Raw genomic sequence first — 15,172 nt, 5'->3', positions numbered from 1 at the left:
TTCTGACAGTAAGAAAATTATATGTACTTCAACTTACATTAAAAAAACATAAATCGCTAACATATAATCCTGAAAAGAATAAAAATAGAAGAAAACACAAAGTAGCTGATACAATCACAGTTAAAACTACATATGCAAAAAGACAATACACCAGTCAATCATCAAAAATATATAACAATTTAAATAAAGAACTCGATATATATTCACTCAATTATCATAAATGTAAAAAGACTCTAGTTACTTGGCTTAAAGCCAAAAGTTACGATGAAATAGAAAATATAGTCTGGAATTAAAAAATAACCATATAAGTAATAAATAAAAAGTACAAAAGTAAAAAAAAAAAATAATAAAGAACACAAACTATATTATTATATATATCTATACCATACACACAAATTCACACATACACACACACACGACGCACGCACGCACGCACACACGCACGAACGCACACACACACGAACGCACACACACGCACGCACACACACGCTCGCACACACACATACACACAAGAACAAGCACATACACGACCGCATTTATTATCATAAATAGACATTTTTTCTTTTTTTATGATATGTAAATTTTTTAGTATTATTGTATAAAAGTAAAACAAAGTAAAATTTTTAATGCTGATTAAGAAAAAAAGAAAAGTAAATTGTAATGATCATGAAATTTAATTATTGTTGTGAAGGAGCGGTTTCTCCTAACACAAGCAATTTTTGCTTAACAGGAGATACCAAACCCTGTAATGTAACTAACTACCTTTGTATAAAGAAATAAATTATTATTATTATTATTATTATTATAATTTGTGAGTGTATGGAATGGATGAGTTATTGTAAAATGGCAGTCATAACCTAAGATACTACTAATAATAAATCTTCAGTTTCATCGTATGTCTTACTTAATAGCCAATCATACAATAATCATATAATACCATTATTATCTATTTATATAACTATATATTATGCTATTTTATGTTAACAAATTAACATAGGCAATTGTTTTAAATACATAATTTATTTGGAATAAGTAAATAAAGTAATTAGGTACTTTGTAAACTGTACAGTTTATATATTGTATAGTGTTGTCTCACACTAGGGGGAATTTTCCATTAGTTATTACGCTAGGTATTTTTTTTTTTTACAACACAGGGGGCAAACGAGCATACGGCTCACCTGATGGTAAGTGACTACCGCCGCCCACGATCACCCACAACACCAGCGGCATTGCAGGTGTGCTGCCGGCCTTTTAAAAAGGAATATACTCTTTTCTTGATGGTTATGTTGTCGTATCGGTTTTGAAATACTGCTGCTGGAAGTTGATTCCAAAGAATGGTTGTGCGTGGAAGAAAGTGCCTTGAAAAACGCACGTTAGGTAGTATGTCTGGCAACCGCAGTTAGACTTTGGAGATATTTTAAGAAGGATGCTGCTGTCCATCTCTCGTTCTCCCTTAGTCGCTTCTTACGACACCCAGGGGAAAGGAAGGGGCAAGGAAGGGGTGGCCTATTCTATGCTGGGACCAAACGGCATATTATGTTAATTATTTTAGTCAAACGAAACCAAATTAATTAAAAACTTAGTTTGTTAACTGTGATACTGTAATTTTTTGACAACTTTTATCATATATAAAATCTAAAAACCAAAATAAAAAAATTACTTGTGACCCGCCCTGAGGAATCCGTGTGGCTGAATTTCCATTACACCATCAGCTACGTCGCACAGCAAACGGGATACTGTTACCTTTCTTATTTCTTGTAGTTGTTCTAAAAAAAGCAACTTATATCCTTAGCTATATCATATAGTATGTAACTACCAAACATACTATTTAGTTAAGATGTAAAGGCGCCGAGAGGTATCAATCAATCACACACACACACATATATATATATATATATATATATATATATATATATATATATATATATATATATATATATATATAGGGATAATATTTATATTATTATCACATATCACACATATATATATGTATCACATCTCTCATATTTAGAACTAACAAAATTTTTCATTGTACCTCCCACCAAATTGTTTATAATTACTCCTCTCCATCCAAAGGTTGTCTGGAAGAGATCGCTTTTAGCGTTAAGGTCGCCCATTGTTTTCTCATTGTGATTATTTCTTGTAATTGTTTATATTTATAATAAGTCTACTACTGTAGACTTTTGGAGGAAACCATAAAGAGTATCTATCTATCTATCTATCTAACAGTCATTTTCACAGTTATTATATTAGAAAAGAGAGTTTATACATATAAAACAAATTATATAAATTACTAATTATTTAATTAGAATTATTTTGTTTAATTCCGCTATCATTAGTAAGTGTGTGACTGCCAACACTCCAAGTGTCGTAGGATCACATCCCTAGTAGGTATATATGAAACATCACTAGAGGTGGCCACTGGTTGGTTAATGATTAATGTCTGAATAATGAATAAAGCATCTTCAATATATAAATTAAATCGTTTATTATTAAAAGAACTATAAAAATATAACACCAAGATTGACCACCACTAATACTACCAGAAGTTCCACAACCTTCCATATTAGCGATCAATCTCCGACTGTCATTTTGTTCACGCACCTTTTGCAACATGTTTCGTTTCCCAACGAGGCATGTGCAGGAAAATTAATTCCGGAATAAAATAGAATAATTCTAATTAAATAACCAGTGATATGTACTTCCACAAGACAATACTTAATTTATCACAGGGTGACTTTGTACAAAAGTCGTTTGCTTGGGCACTTCTGTTACATTCGTGTTTCTACCGTGAAGCAGTAGTGTTTGCATGGCTCTGTTTCGGTTTGAAGAGTGGGATATGGCAGTGAATTTACAGGGTACAGAGGAAAAACAGCCGAGTCCTCAGGAATGGCAACGCATGGGGGGTATCATGGGCGAAACAGTATTTTTTTTTTTTTATACCACTGAGGTGGCAAACAAGCATACGGCCCACCTGATGGTAAGCGGTTACCGTAGCCTATGAACGCCTGCAATACCAGAGGTATTACGCGCGCGTTGCCGACCCTGAAGAAACCTCTTTACCCCCTTTTGAAGAACCCCATGCTGTAGTCTCTCGGGAAAACCTCGGCAGGGAGCTCATTCCATAACCTGAGTGTTCGTGGGAGAAAGCATCTCTGAAACCGCGTTGTACGCGACCATTTAGGCTGTAAGGTATGAGGGTGAACTCCCTGCCGATGGCGAGCCGTACGATGATAGAAAGTGGCCGTAGGCATCATATTGAATAATTCCTCTGAGCACAATCCGTTGTATAAGCGGTAGAACACGCAGAGTGAGGCAGAACAGTATACTCTGTTATGTCCATGGTACAGTTAATATACCTATAGATAATAGGCGACAGTTACCACTTTACATCAGGTGGGCCGTCAGCTTGATTGCCATTCTTAGTTGCATAAAAAATACTTAGTTTAGAAAAAAAAATCAATTACTCACCTAAGGTAAAAGCGTTCGGTCTATTAGACCTCTCGTACCAGTGTCTGTCAGAGATCATATTTCTTATTAATTGTTCTACTACGAGACAGTAGAATGTACTCGGCACTGAGCCACCTTTAATTAGTTTCTCCATCCAAATACCAGCTAAGAGATCTATATCTTCTACATGCTCATAAATTTCTTTGAGTAGTTCTATACGCTGAAAAAATATAATAAAAAAAAATGTTCATGGCTGTAATTCTTAATGGAGCAATTAGCAAGGATGAGGGAGACTTTGTACAAAAGTCGTTTGTTTGGGCACCTCTGTCCCATTTGGGTTTCGACCGTGATGCAATTGTGTTTGCATGGCTGTGTTTCGGTTTGAAGGGTGGAATATGACAGTGAATTTACAGGGTACAGAGAAATAACACCTGAGTCCTCAGGAATGGCAATGCATGGGGTGGTATTATGGTCGAAATAATGTACTCTATTATGTTCATGGTACTGCTCATATCTATAGGTAATGGATGCAACTTTCGGTCAGGTGGGCCATCAGCTTGTTTGCCATTCTAAATCGCATAAAAAAAATAGTATATTTTCTCTCGATTTGTTTTCATAGTAGCCTGACTAGGTCGTAGTCTTGGATTTATAATCAAAGATGTACAATCTAGTCTACTCGGTAACTTCAAGGCAACACTGAATACAGGACGTGAGCGAGTGAGTAAAAATGACATGAATAATTCAAATTAATTAAAACTCATTGCACTCATTGTTAAAAAAGGATATAAATAAATTTGATAGCATTGGAAGATAAGGCTGTTTAAAATAAAATCAAGTAATTTTTTTTAAACAATTCGGTGTATTATGAACAGGATCTACTTAATTTATTTGGATGCAAAAAGTAGAATTAATCAAAGCAGTAGCTTTGTCAGTTAGATTGCTTACAATAATATTAAAATAAACAATACGACTAGAAATATTATACGGCCTAAACTAAACAGAGTTTTTTAAAGATATTAAATAATTAAAAGACAAACTTCATAACATATACATAAAAAAAAGACACTCAAAGCAGTACAAACAGACATTTATACAGGGATCAAACTAGCGACAATAGGAAGGTTATAAAATGTGTAAAGATACTAGAATTTCCAGGTTGTTATTTTGCTCACTTCATTATTAATAAATTTAAAGTCATTTAAACGATCAATTTGAAATGTCAAATAGTTATGATTGAAACAGTAATGGATAAGTTTGTTATTAAACTAGTTAGTTGATTACAATTATTTTGATTAATTCCACTATCATCACTTTATTTTATTGACTTCTATTATTTATTATTACCAGAAGTACTCGAAGTCAGTCATCAAGTGTTGGCAGTCGCAGGAATACTAATGGTAGCGGAATTAAACAAAATAATTATAAACAACTAACTAGTGATAAGAGTAAGGTAGTTCAGTAAAATACTTGTAAATTCATGTACATACTTCAGGATCAATCTCATTAGATAAATCATCGAATGACGTATATTCTTTTTGGTTGCAAAATTGTTTATACTTCACGTAAGGTTGAAATCCAAAGTATCGATTCTTAGCTATATCATTTGTTAAAATATCAAATGCTCGTTGATGAGGTCCAAGTCCAATGCCTGCCATCTGGAATGGAATATTAAAATTATTAAGTTGAAAATAATGGTGGACACCTAAATATACTATTGGAAAAGGTCTCTTCTTTCCTTCTCTTGGAATTCATCACGATGAGCTACTTGATCTGTTTACATCCTCACATATCATACTTTAATGATTCACCACCAGCTGGGTTATAATTTCTTTATCATCCATTAAAAATGACAGCTGAAGAAAGAATGGTGATGATCTAAAATCCAATTAAATTACAAAATGTGCTCTGAGCATAATCTTACTAATATAATTAAATTTTAATAAGATATTGTCTGTACATGGGAGATATTTAAGCAAATTTGATATTGATCGGTGTCTTAGTAAAAGAAATAGATGTCAAAACAATAACTTTTAAAAATTTTGTCTGTCTGTATGTTTGTTCTGGCATCACGAACTATCACTATTATCTTATCACTAAATTAGATACGATTCCTGCAGTTGTGTTCTTGAAGGTCCGATCTGATATATGTTTAAATCTGGTATATGTATTATCTTAGTGCGCTAGCCAGAAGTGGTCATCTTTACTACTTCTTCACTACTTTTAAACACATTGACACATATGAAATAGCGGCTAATCAATCTATTGGAAATATCATCTATACAACTCAATCAATAGTGGACAAAATTGAAATGAAAACAATGATGTCGGTAAATAGAGAGAGAAAGAGAGAGAGAGAGAGACCTTGTACAAAAGTCATCTGCTTGGGTACCTCTGATATGACAATAAAATTACAGAGTACAGAGGTATAATACCATAGTCCTCAGGAATAGCAACCCATGTGCGACACAAAATGCTCTGATATGTCTATGCTGTTCATGTATATAGGCGATAGTTGCCACTTTTCATTAGATAGACGCAAAAGGGAGACTTTGTACAAAAGTCGATTGCTTGGGTATCTCTGTCCATTCGTGTTTCTACCGTGGAGCAGTTGTATTTGCATAGCTGTGTTTCGGTTTGAAGGGTGGGATATGGCGCGAATTTACTGGGTACAGAGGAATAACACCTGAGTCCTCAGGAATGGCAACGCACGGGGGGTATCATGAGCGAAACAGCACATTCTGTTATGTCCATGGTACTGCTCATGTCTATAGGTGACGGTTACCACTTTCCATCAGGTGGGCCGTCAGCTTGTTTGCCATTCTAAGTTAGAAAACAAATTGATTTTATAGATACATACATCAAAGTCTACAACATAGTCAACATTGGCGCTCGCCTGTCGGAAACTACCTTGTGTAATATAGTCAATATTATTGTCTACAGCCAGGAAGCCTGTTCTTAGCGTGAGATTCACTAGCGGGAATTGTCGAAGATAGTGGCCGTGTTTATCATAAAATCTGAAACACCAAAAGAGGTTTTTACCACGCACAACCACGCTTTGATGTCAAATTCCAGCAGCAGTATTTTTGAACTAATATCAGATTGTCAGCTTCAAGAGAAGATCATATTCTTGTCTAAAAGGTCGACAGTACACCTGCAATTCTTCTGGTGTTGCAGATGCTCATGGGCGACGGTACTCACTTAGCATTAGATGAGCCGAATGCTCGTTTGCTCCCTGTGTTATCAAAAGAAATCTCTGTTTATAACTTAGGGGGCAAACAAGCATGCCAAACTTTGTAGTTTGCCAACTTTTACGTGAACTGTACCATCACAACGTGGCTTGACCTTATTCCTACCGAGACGTATTTTCTTTATTCTATAACCTCTGATCCCTGAAACTTAGCATGAAAAAGCACTTTGTGAATCGCTATAGTGCGGTCAACCGTCGAGATTTTCTTTTCGTTTGGTCGTATTTATTGACCATATTATCTCTGTATTTATCAGGATCGTGTGGCCACTAATCGTGGTATAATAAAAAAATGCGGCTCACCGTAAATGATTTTTTTAAAAAGAAACATGTTTTTTTCATAAAGGTTTCAATGTCGTATTTATTCAGAAATACTGCTACTGGATATTAGTCCCATACTTTGGTTAAGTGTCATGATATATATAAATTTTGCACTAAATTAAATAATTTCTAAAGTTGTTATAAAAATACCTACGTAAATATAATTTTATTAATTTATTTATATTTAGATGAACATAATAATATTTATCATGAGCTATGGCTAAGGTCCTATGAGGCAAATGCTGTAACGTAAGCACTATATTTACCCTGAATAAGGCTTACGGATTAAGTCGAAACAATTGTCGGAAACAACAAAACAATAAGTAAATAGTAAAATTCGTTAAATTTACAATATTAAGTTATATGTAAAATTTGTTGTCCACTATAGCACAATTGTACAAAAATATTAGAAATAGCGATGATATTGAGAAGATGGCTGTATAATAGACGGATACGAAAAGCAAAAGATCGCTTATGATGTAAGGGATTAGCAAAGGGCTATGTCGAACAGTGATTAGATAGAGAGTGAAATATCTGTGACGTTAAAAAAACCACTTACTTCAAATTGCCCTCTTGCATAGTATGCACCCATCGAAGTACAAAAGGAAATTCTAAAGATAACTGAGGAAGTACATTGGAATTATATAAATCTCTGAAACCTGATGACGATGATATAACACCGTCGCGAACCATGTTTTCTCGACCTGAAAAAAATAATATATAGATTCTTTTTTTTATACGACTTAGAATGGCAAAAAAGCTGACGGCCCACCTGATGGAAAGTGGTAACCGTCGCCTATAGACATGAGCAGTACCATGGACATAACAGAGTATACTGATTCGCTCATGATACCCCCCATACGTTGCCATTCCTGAGGACTCAGGTGTTATTCCTCTGTACCCAGTAAATTCACGCCATATCCCACTCTTCAAACCGAAACACAGCCATGCAAACACAACTGTTTCATGGTTGAAACACGAACGGAACAGAGGTACTCAAGCAAACGACTTTTGTACAAAGCCTCCATCTGGTTTTACCTTTCTCGCCCAAATTGTGTATACAATGTAAACTTATGAACATCGTTAGTTTGCCAAAAAATATTTAAAAAATGTTACCAGTAATATAAGAAATCTAATATAATTTTAACTTACCCAACATCAAGGGAAGAAATTCATAGTAAAATATCTGCAGAACTGTAGCAATATTGATGTCTCTGGCCGTGTAGAATAGACGGTCGTCACTCCAACATGGGTTCAGGTTAGCCAATTCATTGGCTATAAGATTGTGATATCTCCAAAGCCAAATTGAGAAGAGATTAATTCCAAGAACGGTGTTGGTTGCAGCTTCAGCTGTTTAGAAGTTATCATTAAGTTATTTTTTGTTAGGGAGGCAAATGAGCAGACGGTTTGCTTGTTGAAAAGCGGCTACCGTCACTAATGAACAAAACAGGAGTTGCTTGTGCGTTGCCGACCTTTTAAATAATTTCCAGTATGTGGTAAGACGTAACTAAGGAAACAAACTACCTGTGTAAGAGAGAAAAATAACTTAAAATAGACTAAGTCATCTGACTAATGTGATAATAGAAGGCTATCTTCTCTTCTTATAGAGAGAGATCCACACCAAGCAATGGAAGTTTAATATGTATTTAGGTAATAAACATTTTGTTTCTATTTACATGAAGGTGAAATACTTTAGTATCAAAAATGGCTAGCGTGTTATCGTTTATTTCAAGGGTTGCCCATCGTGGAACCTTATTTTATGTATTTCAATATTTTAAAATTTTACTTACGTGTATCATGGCATCGTGTCTCAGCTGGTTTTTGGTTGAGCAAACATAAATTGATGGATGTCTTGGTTCCTGGCGGCCATATTCTACCATTTTCAACGTCGTATTTCAACAAACCACGTTCAAATTTTCGAGCCTTTTTTATGGCACTTTCTTCTATCGTGCCGTATATATTTGATAGATCAAATAATGGAGTTGATGATACTATCTATAAATATATATTCATATATGTAAAACACGTCGCAGGCTATATACAAGTTTCGCAATTTTCGCAACTTTTTTACTCTCAAAATGAGACATTTTATCATCTGGGCAAAAAGTGTTTCTTTTTTTTTGAGTTTCTAAAAATTATATCACTGCTACTATTAGAAACTTACCCTTTCTGGAACAGTATCATTTTTAATACATCCAGAAGACTGGAATGATATAGGTCTGGTCATATTAAGGCACCGAATATCCGAGTGACGGAATACCGGATCGTCATCTGGAACCTTATTAGGGGTGCAGTCTCTATCAGTTTTACCTTTGGGTAGGCAGCAGTATGGTTTCCACATTATAAAGTTCACTAAAATATTAGAAAATTTATTGAGGTTTTCTTCCGTAGGGTTATGACTGATGTATAATTAACCACGATTGTTTTCAGGGGGAACCGCGTGAAGGTGGCTACGATGCGGTATATCGCTAGTTATGGTACAGTTACATCTCATTACTAATGATCCCTTTCCCCTGGCACGATAGGTTATATTTGGTTACATTTATACTTGAAAACTTAAGTACTGATAAATAGTATATACCAGTATCTTGTGCGGAGATTATATCGGCTGGCAGGAAGACGAAGAAGTGCGTGGCAAGTTGTGTGAATCTCTGGCTTGGTATCCGACCCTCAGATAGGAGGTGAGTACGTAGTTGCCGGGCCAAAGGCATTTCTTTGCCGGATTTTGTCTTCTTTGGTTGAAAATCTGTAAAATTTTAATAGTTTGTAATATACCTGTTTATTCCCGTGTGGTCCTGGCCACAAAGGCCATTAAATTGGCCACCCCTTCCTTTCTCGTAGGTGTCATAAGAGGCGACTAAAGGATGGGTAGCAGTGTCCCTCTTAAAATATCTCTAAAGTCTAACTGTAATTGCCACCTCACCTGCCAAACGTGGCAATTACTAGTAAACCCCCCTAGGGGGAGGCTTATGTTCAGTAATGGACTGTTAAAATCTGATATGATGATACCTGTTTATGGCATGATGAAATTCTGAGCTAATAATATGTAACCACTTAACCATTGATATGATCTCATCAGCCTTTTACTGTCCACTGCTGGACACAGGCATCCCTGGGTTTTGTTGATTATTTACTACACTTAGCAGGCGGGATGCTGATGTTTTAACAAAGATGCTGCTGTCCATTCCTCGGCTATTAAGTTCCCTTCGTCGCCTCTTACATCGCCCACGGGAAAGGGATGGGTGGCCCATTTTATGTTTGGACCACATGGCAACCATCGACATGAAGAAGAAATAAATACGTTATAAGTCTTCCTTATAAATTAGCAACTATGCATCTTTGTCTTGTTGGCTTTGTTTTAGGTTTATTTATTTATTTATTATTCATGTTCATGGTACTGCTCATATTTATAGGCGACGATTACTACTTTCCATTAAATGAGCCATCAGTAAGTTTGCCATTTTAAGTAAAAAAAGAGTTAAACTGTAATTCATATAAGATGTACGAAGGAATTCCAAGTATGATAACGGACGTTTACAACCTTACCTTCATCGTAAGTTGCCGGCAAGACTCTATAAAATGGAGTATGGGTTGCACCTCTAGTGGGATGCTCCAAGTTATTGCACGACCCGTCTATTCGTCTCCCTTCATTAGGATCGCATGGTGCTATATCATTGATACACCAGCTAAAAGTTTCAACATTTTTTTTATAAATGTATGTATGATAGTTTAATAAGAACTTAAAAGAATATAGGTATTGCTTTATCATTATGTCTGTCGTTATTGGTCCACTGTTGAACATAGGTCTTCGCCACAAGGAACGGTACTGAGCCACCTGCATTTATTTATTTATTCATTAGTACAAATATGTGTACATGGCGGACTTAATGCTAAAAGCATTCTCTCCCAGTCAACCATAGGGAAGTGTCAGAATACTCGAATGCGGTACTACTAATTATTGATATACATACATACTAAAATTACATATATAAACGAATAAATATATATGAATAACAAATATACTTACACATATATGATATATACTATATTATACACGAAATTGAGAATAATATAGAGCACTTACTGCTCGGATAAAGATGAAAAGTGAGCGTGAACGCTTTTTTTGAAAGATGGTACTACTGACTTCCAGTAATGTATTTGAGTTTGTTGCTCCATCTACTGGGAAGTGATCCTAAACTGCGTTTGTTTGTATGGGGGTTCCACTCAAGAACCTTTCTTCCCCATCGGTTGTCGGTTCTTCAAACTATGCAACCAGTCCATTACCACTTCAGCTTGCTTATCTTTCAGGCTATGTCAGTTACTTTGATTCTGTCGGAGATATCCTCGTTTCGGATTCTATTACGCAAAGAAACTCAGAGTATAACCCTCTCTATAGGGGGAGAAAGAGGTTGTAGCAATGGAGTTTGACAGCCTCATTGCTAGTAATATGCCTTATTAGGTCGACCTCCATTGGTTCACCCTGGAAACCATCGTGAACAATTCTTGTTGAATTCGTCACGATGGGCTAACTGACCTACTTCATCCTCACCTATCATCCTTCACTGGTGCCCCGCCAGTGTATACCGATAGCGCGGGTGAGGTTACCATTCCATTATCAGCCATTAAAAAAAAACCTCTCCATAGCCCGCCGAGTAATTTGTACTTATGTCGGTCGCTTTGGTAGATATTGTACATTGTAAATAAACTATTAAATAATACGTGGATATCACTCAACATTTATTGTGATCAAAAAATTTTAAGTCAATCTGCGTGGTAAACAAACATAAGATACCAGAGGGAGACTTTGTACAAAAGTCGTTTGCTTGGGTACCTCTGTACCATTCGTGTTTCAACCATGAAGCAGTTGTGTTTGCATGGCTGTGTTTCGATTTGAAGGGTGGGATATGGCGTGAATTTACAGGGCACAGAGGAATAACACCCGAGTCCTCAGGAATGGTAACGCATGGGGGGTATCATGGGCGAAACAGTATACTCTGTTATGTTCATGGCACTGCTCATGTCTATAGGCGACGGTTACCACTTTCCATCAGGTGGGCCGTCAGCTTGTTTGCCATTCTAAGTCGTATAAAAAAAAAAGATACGTTTGATTCTAATGAAATAACTAGTGGGAGATTTTATATAAAAACTTGTTTACTTCTGTCCATAAATCAGCTGTGCATATCTGTTTCCCACCTTTATTTTGATTTAATAACAAACTACTTGACCGATTTCGATCATTCATTTTATTGGACTAATCTGTAAGTCTATCCTTTCAGATAAAAAGAAAATTTACCAAATTAGTTCACAACTGACGGAGTTATGAGGTGATAAATATACGTATAAAAGAAAATTCAATCGAATTGAGTACACTGCCCGCGGGTAATTAATGCTCCTTTCCACTCAGGGTTTGCTGGAAGAGAACTCTTACAGAGTTAAGCTCGCCTGTTGTACATCTTTATTTTATATATATTATGTGATTGTAATTTTTTATGTACAATAAATTATAAATAAATAAATAACCTTCTTTTTTAAGTCGATTGAAAAGGCGATGAATGCTTTCGATTACTTTTTTTTTTATTATCAAAAATACAAAGTTACAGAAATTATGTTACATTAGCATTCAGAAACCACGTAGGTTTATATATATATTTTTTTTTATGGGTGAAAATGGTATGGTAACCCCGCCTGCGCTAACGGGATACGCTTGCGGAGCACCAGTGAAGGGTGATAGATGAGAATGAAAACAGGCCAGTTAGCCCATCATGATGAATTCATCAGGAATTAACCATGATGGTTTCCAGGGAGAACCGCGAGGAGGTCGACCTGGTTGGGTATATTGTTAGCAATGGGATTTTCAGTCTCCATTACTAACAATCCCTTTCTCCCCCGTAGGTTTATATTAATACTAAATACATTCAAATTATTTAAATTGTATTAAAACCATGCAAGAAGTATCGTTTTAATTTACACTTGATGTTGCTAATAGTAATGTTATCTCGTACATCGGTGGGTAGTTCGTTAATAAATCGAGGAACCAGGGGGCTTACCATGAAATATTTTCCGAAATTTCGGGGACGAACGAAACAGAAATTTGATGTTAAAATTACATAAAACATGCAGTTTAAAATTATTAAAAATGTTAAAATATCGTTCCTCTGGACTATTAGTCTATAGGATTTATGATGAACAAAATGTTAAGCTCCATTTACTGGGTCGATTTCGGTACGAACAAAAACATGAAATTGAGCCCGAAAATTCGAAATTTCATTTCATGGTAGACCACCAGGTAGTCAGCCGTACGCTCGCCATAACAGTTATTTACGCGAGCGCTATTGGTACAAAGTTGCTTCCGTGCGACCGCCCTCGCATATACAGCATGATTAATTTCTCTATTAGAGAATACAGTATTATCAATTATAAAATGAATACTTACAACGTAGTATTTCTCTTCATATGTTGTTTCATGTCTTCCGTACTAATCACAGTGCCATGGAAAGAGTCGTAAAAAGCCGAATTGCTGACACCGTAAAACGTTGTAAAACAAAATAGTAATATTAACATTTTTATTAAATTATTAAAATTTAATCTAGATTAATTTCGAATTAATTTAATAATAATAGATTTAATATATTAATTTTGTTTTTTTTTCTAATAATAGATTTATTATTCACAGAACATGTGTGTTCTGAATGAGGAATCCAAATAAAATGTTAACAATTTATTAAAATATTTAAGCTTCTGTATCCAGTTTTAAACACGTTTTCTTGCTCAAGTTAGTGTATGTGTATGTGTGTGTTTGTATAATAATCTGTTATAATTAACATTATGAAATAATTATTTGCAATAATTTAAAATAATTACCTCCTGTAAAATCAAATCTTTACTAATATCATAAGTGTAAGTTCGTTTGTTTGTTTTTTTACATTACCACTTAGTGCCTTAATAATTAACCATTCACTACGACCATAAAATTTTATTTATTTTTTTTTTTTATGCCACTGAGGTGGCAAGCAAGCATATGGCCCATTTGATGGTAAGTGGTTACCGTAGCCTATGAACACCTGCAATACCAGAGGTATTACGCGTACGTTGCCGACCCTGAAGAAACCTCTTTACCCCCCTTTTGAAGAACCGCATGCTGTAGTCTTTTGGGAAAACCTCGGCAGGGAGCTCATTCCACAACCTGAGTGTTCGTGGGAGGAAACATATCTGAAACCGTGCAGTACGAGACCATTGAGACTGTAGAACATGAGGATGAACTCCATGTCAATGGCGACCCGTACGATGGTAGAAAGTGGCTGTGGGCATCATATTGAACAATTCCTCTCAGCACAATCCATTGTACAGGCGGTAGAACATGTGTGTGAATGTGTGAATGTGAAAAGGACTCCATTTTCCGCGCTTAGCCTCTCATTTGGGCCATTGTGCGTATGAGTCGTGGCTAGTGCAGCCAACCTAGCTCCGTCCAGAAGCGCAGAAGCTTCCTGGGTTCTTCACAGGCCTCACGGAGCGACCTCACCGTTCCGAGGATTTCTAAACGTTGATGGGCCACAGCCTCACATTCCAGGATTACGTGAGCAGCCGTATCTTCGGCGTCGAAACAGCCTCGACATTGAGGGCTGTCTGTGGCTCCTATTGTGTATAGATGTTTGTTTAATGGACAATGACCCGTTATTGTCCCTATCATTGTTTTGAGGTTTTTTCTGTCTAGATGTAATAAACGTTTTGATAGTCGTTGATTCAACATAGGTACGGCCAATTTTGATTGTCTGCAATCAGTAGCCTGTATCCATCTTTGGTTTTGTATGTCAGAGGATCTTTGACGAATCCACATTCGAAGTTATGAGAATGGAAGAGGAAGGAGTGGATACGGGCCTACCACCCTCGTTCCTGAGCCTTTTCTAGCTTGTTCGTCTGCGGCATCGTTACCATAAGATCCACTGTGCCCTCTTATCCATTGGAGGATAACTCGGTTATTGGAAGATATCCTATCCAGTGAATGGTGGCATTCAATTCAATGTGCCGGCGGTAGAACATGTATTATTGTTTATAATACAAATATTTGTATATAACAAAAATGTACACAGGCGTACTTACATACAATAATATCTAATACATACAATAGCAATAATTAAGTTTGCATTGCTATATTCTATA

At 35.9% G+C, this 15,172-nt stretch overlaps 1 protein-coding gene across 1 annotated transcript; it reads right to left on the bottom strand.

The window, feature by feature from the left end:
* Positions 1-1,422: 1,422 nt before the first annotated feature.
* On the bottom strand, positions 1,423-13,654 carry LOC113521101 (peroxidase-like). Its single transcript, XM_052894545.1, has 11 exons — positions 13,449-13,654; positions 10,562-10,701; positions 9,597-9,761; positions 9,180-9,367; positions 8,806-9,010; positions 8,168-8,365; positions 7,575-7,719; positions 6,308-6,464; positions 4,938-5,105; positions 3,472-3,670; positions 1,423-1,766 (listed from the first exon to the last, which is right to left on the bottom strand). The coding sequence occupies exons 1-11, from the start codon at positions 13,574-13,576 to the stop codon at positions 1,657-1,659; spliced, it is 1,803 nt and encodes a 600-aa protein (XP_052750505.1). The 5' UTR covers positions 13,577-13,654; the 3' UTR covers positions 1,423-1,656.
* Between the last annotated feature and the right edge of the window lie 1,518 nt (positions 13,655-15,172).

This window comes from Galleria mellonella, unplaced genomic scaffold (genome assembly GCF_026898425.1).
Source record: "Galleria mellonella isolate WM207_F2 unplaced genomic scaffold, CSIRO_AGI_GalMel_v1 utg213, whole genome shotgun sequence".
In the NCBI taxonomy this organism is placed as follows: domain Eukaryota; kingdom Metazoa; phylum Arthropoda; class Insecta; order Lepidoptera; family Pyralidae; genus Galleria; species Galleria mellonella.
This window is presented reverse-complemented; position numbering and strand designations above follow the sequence as displayed.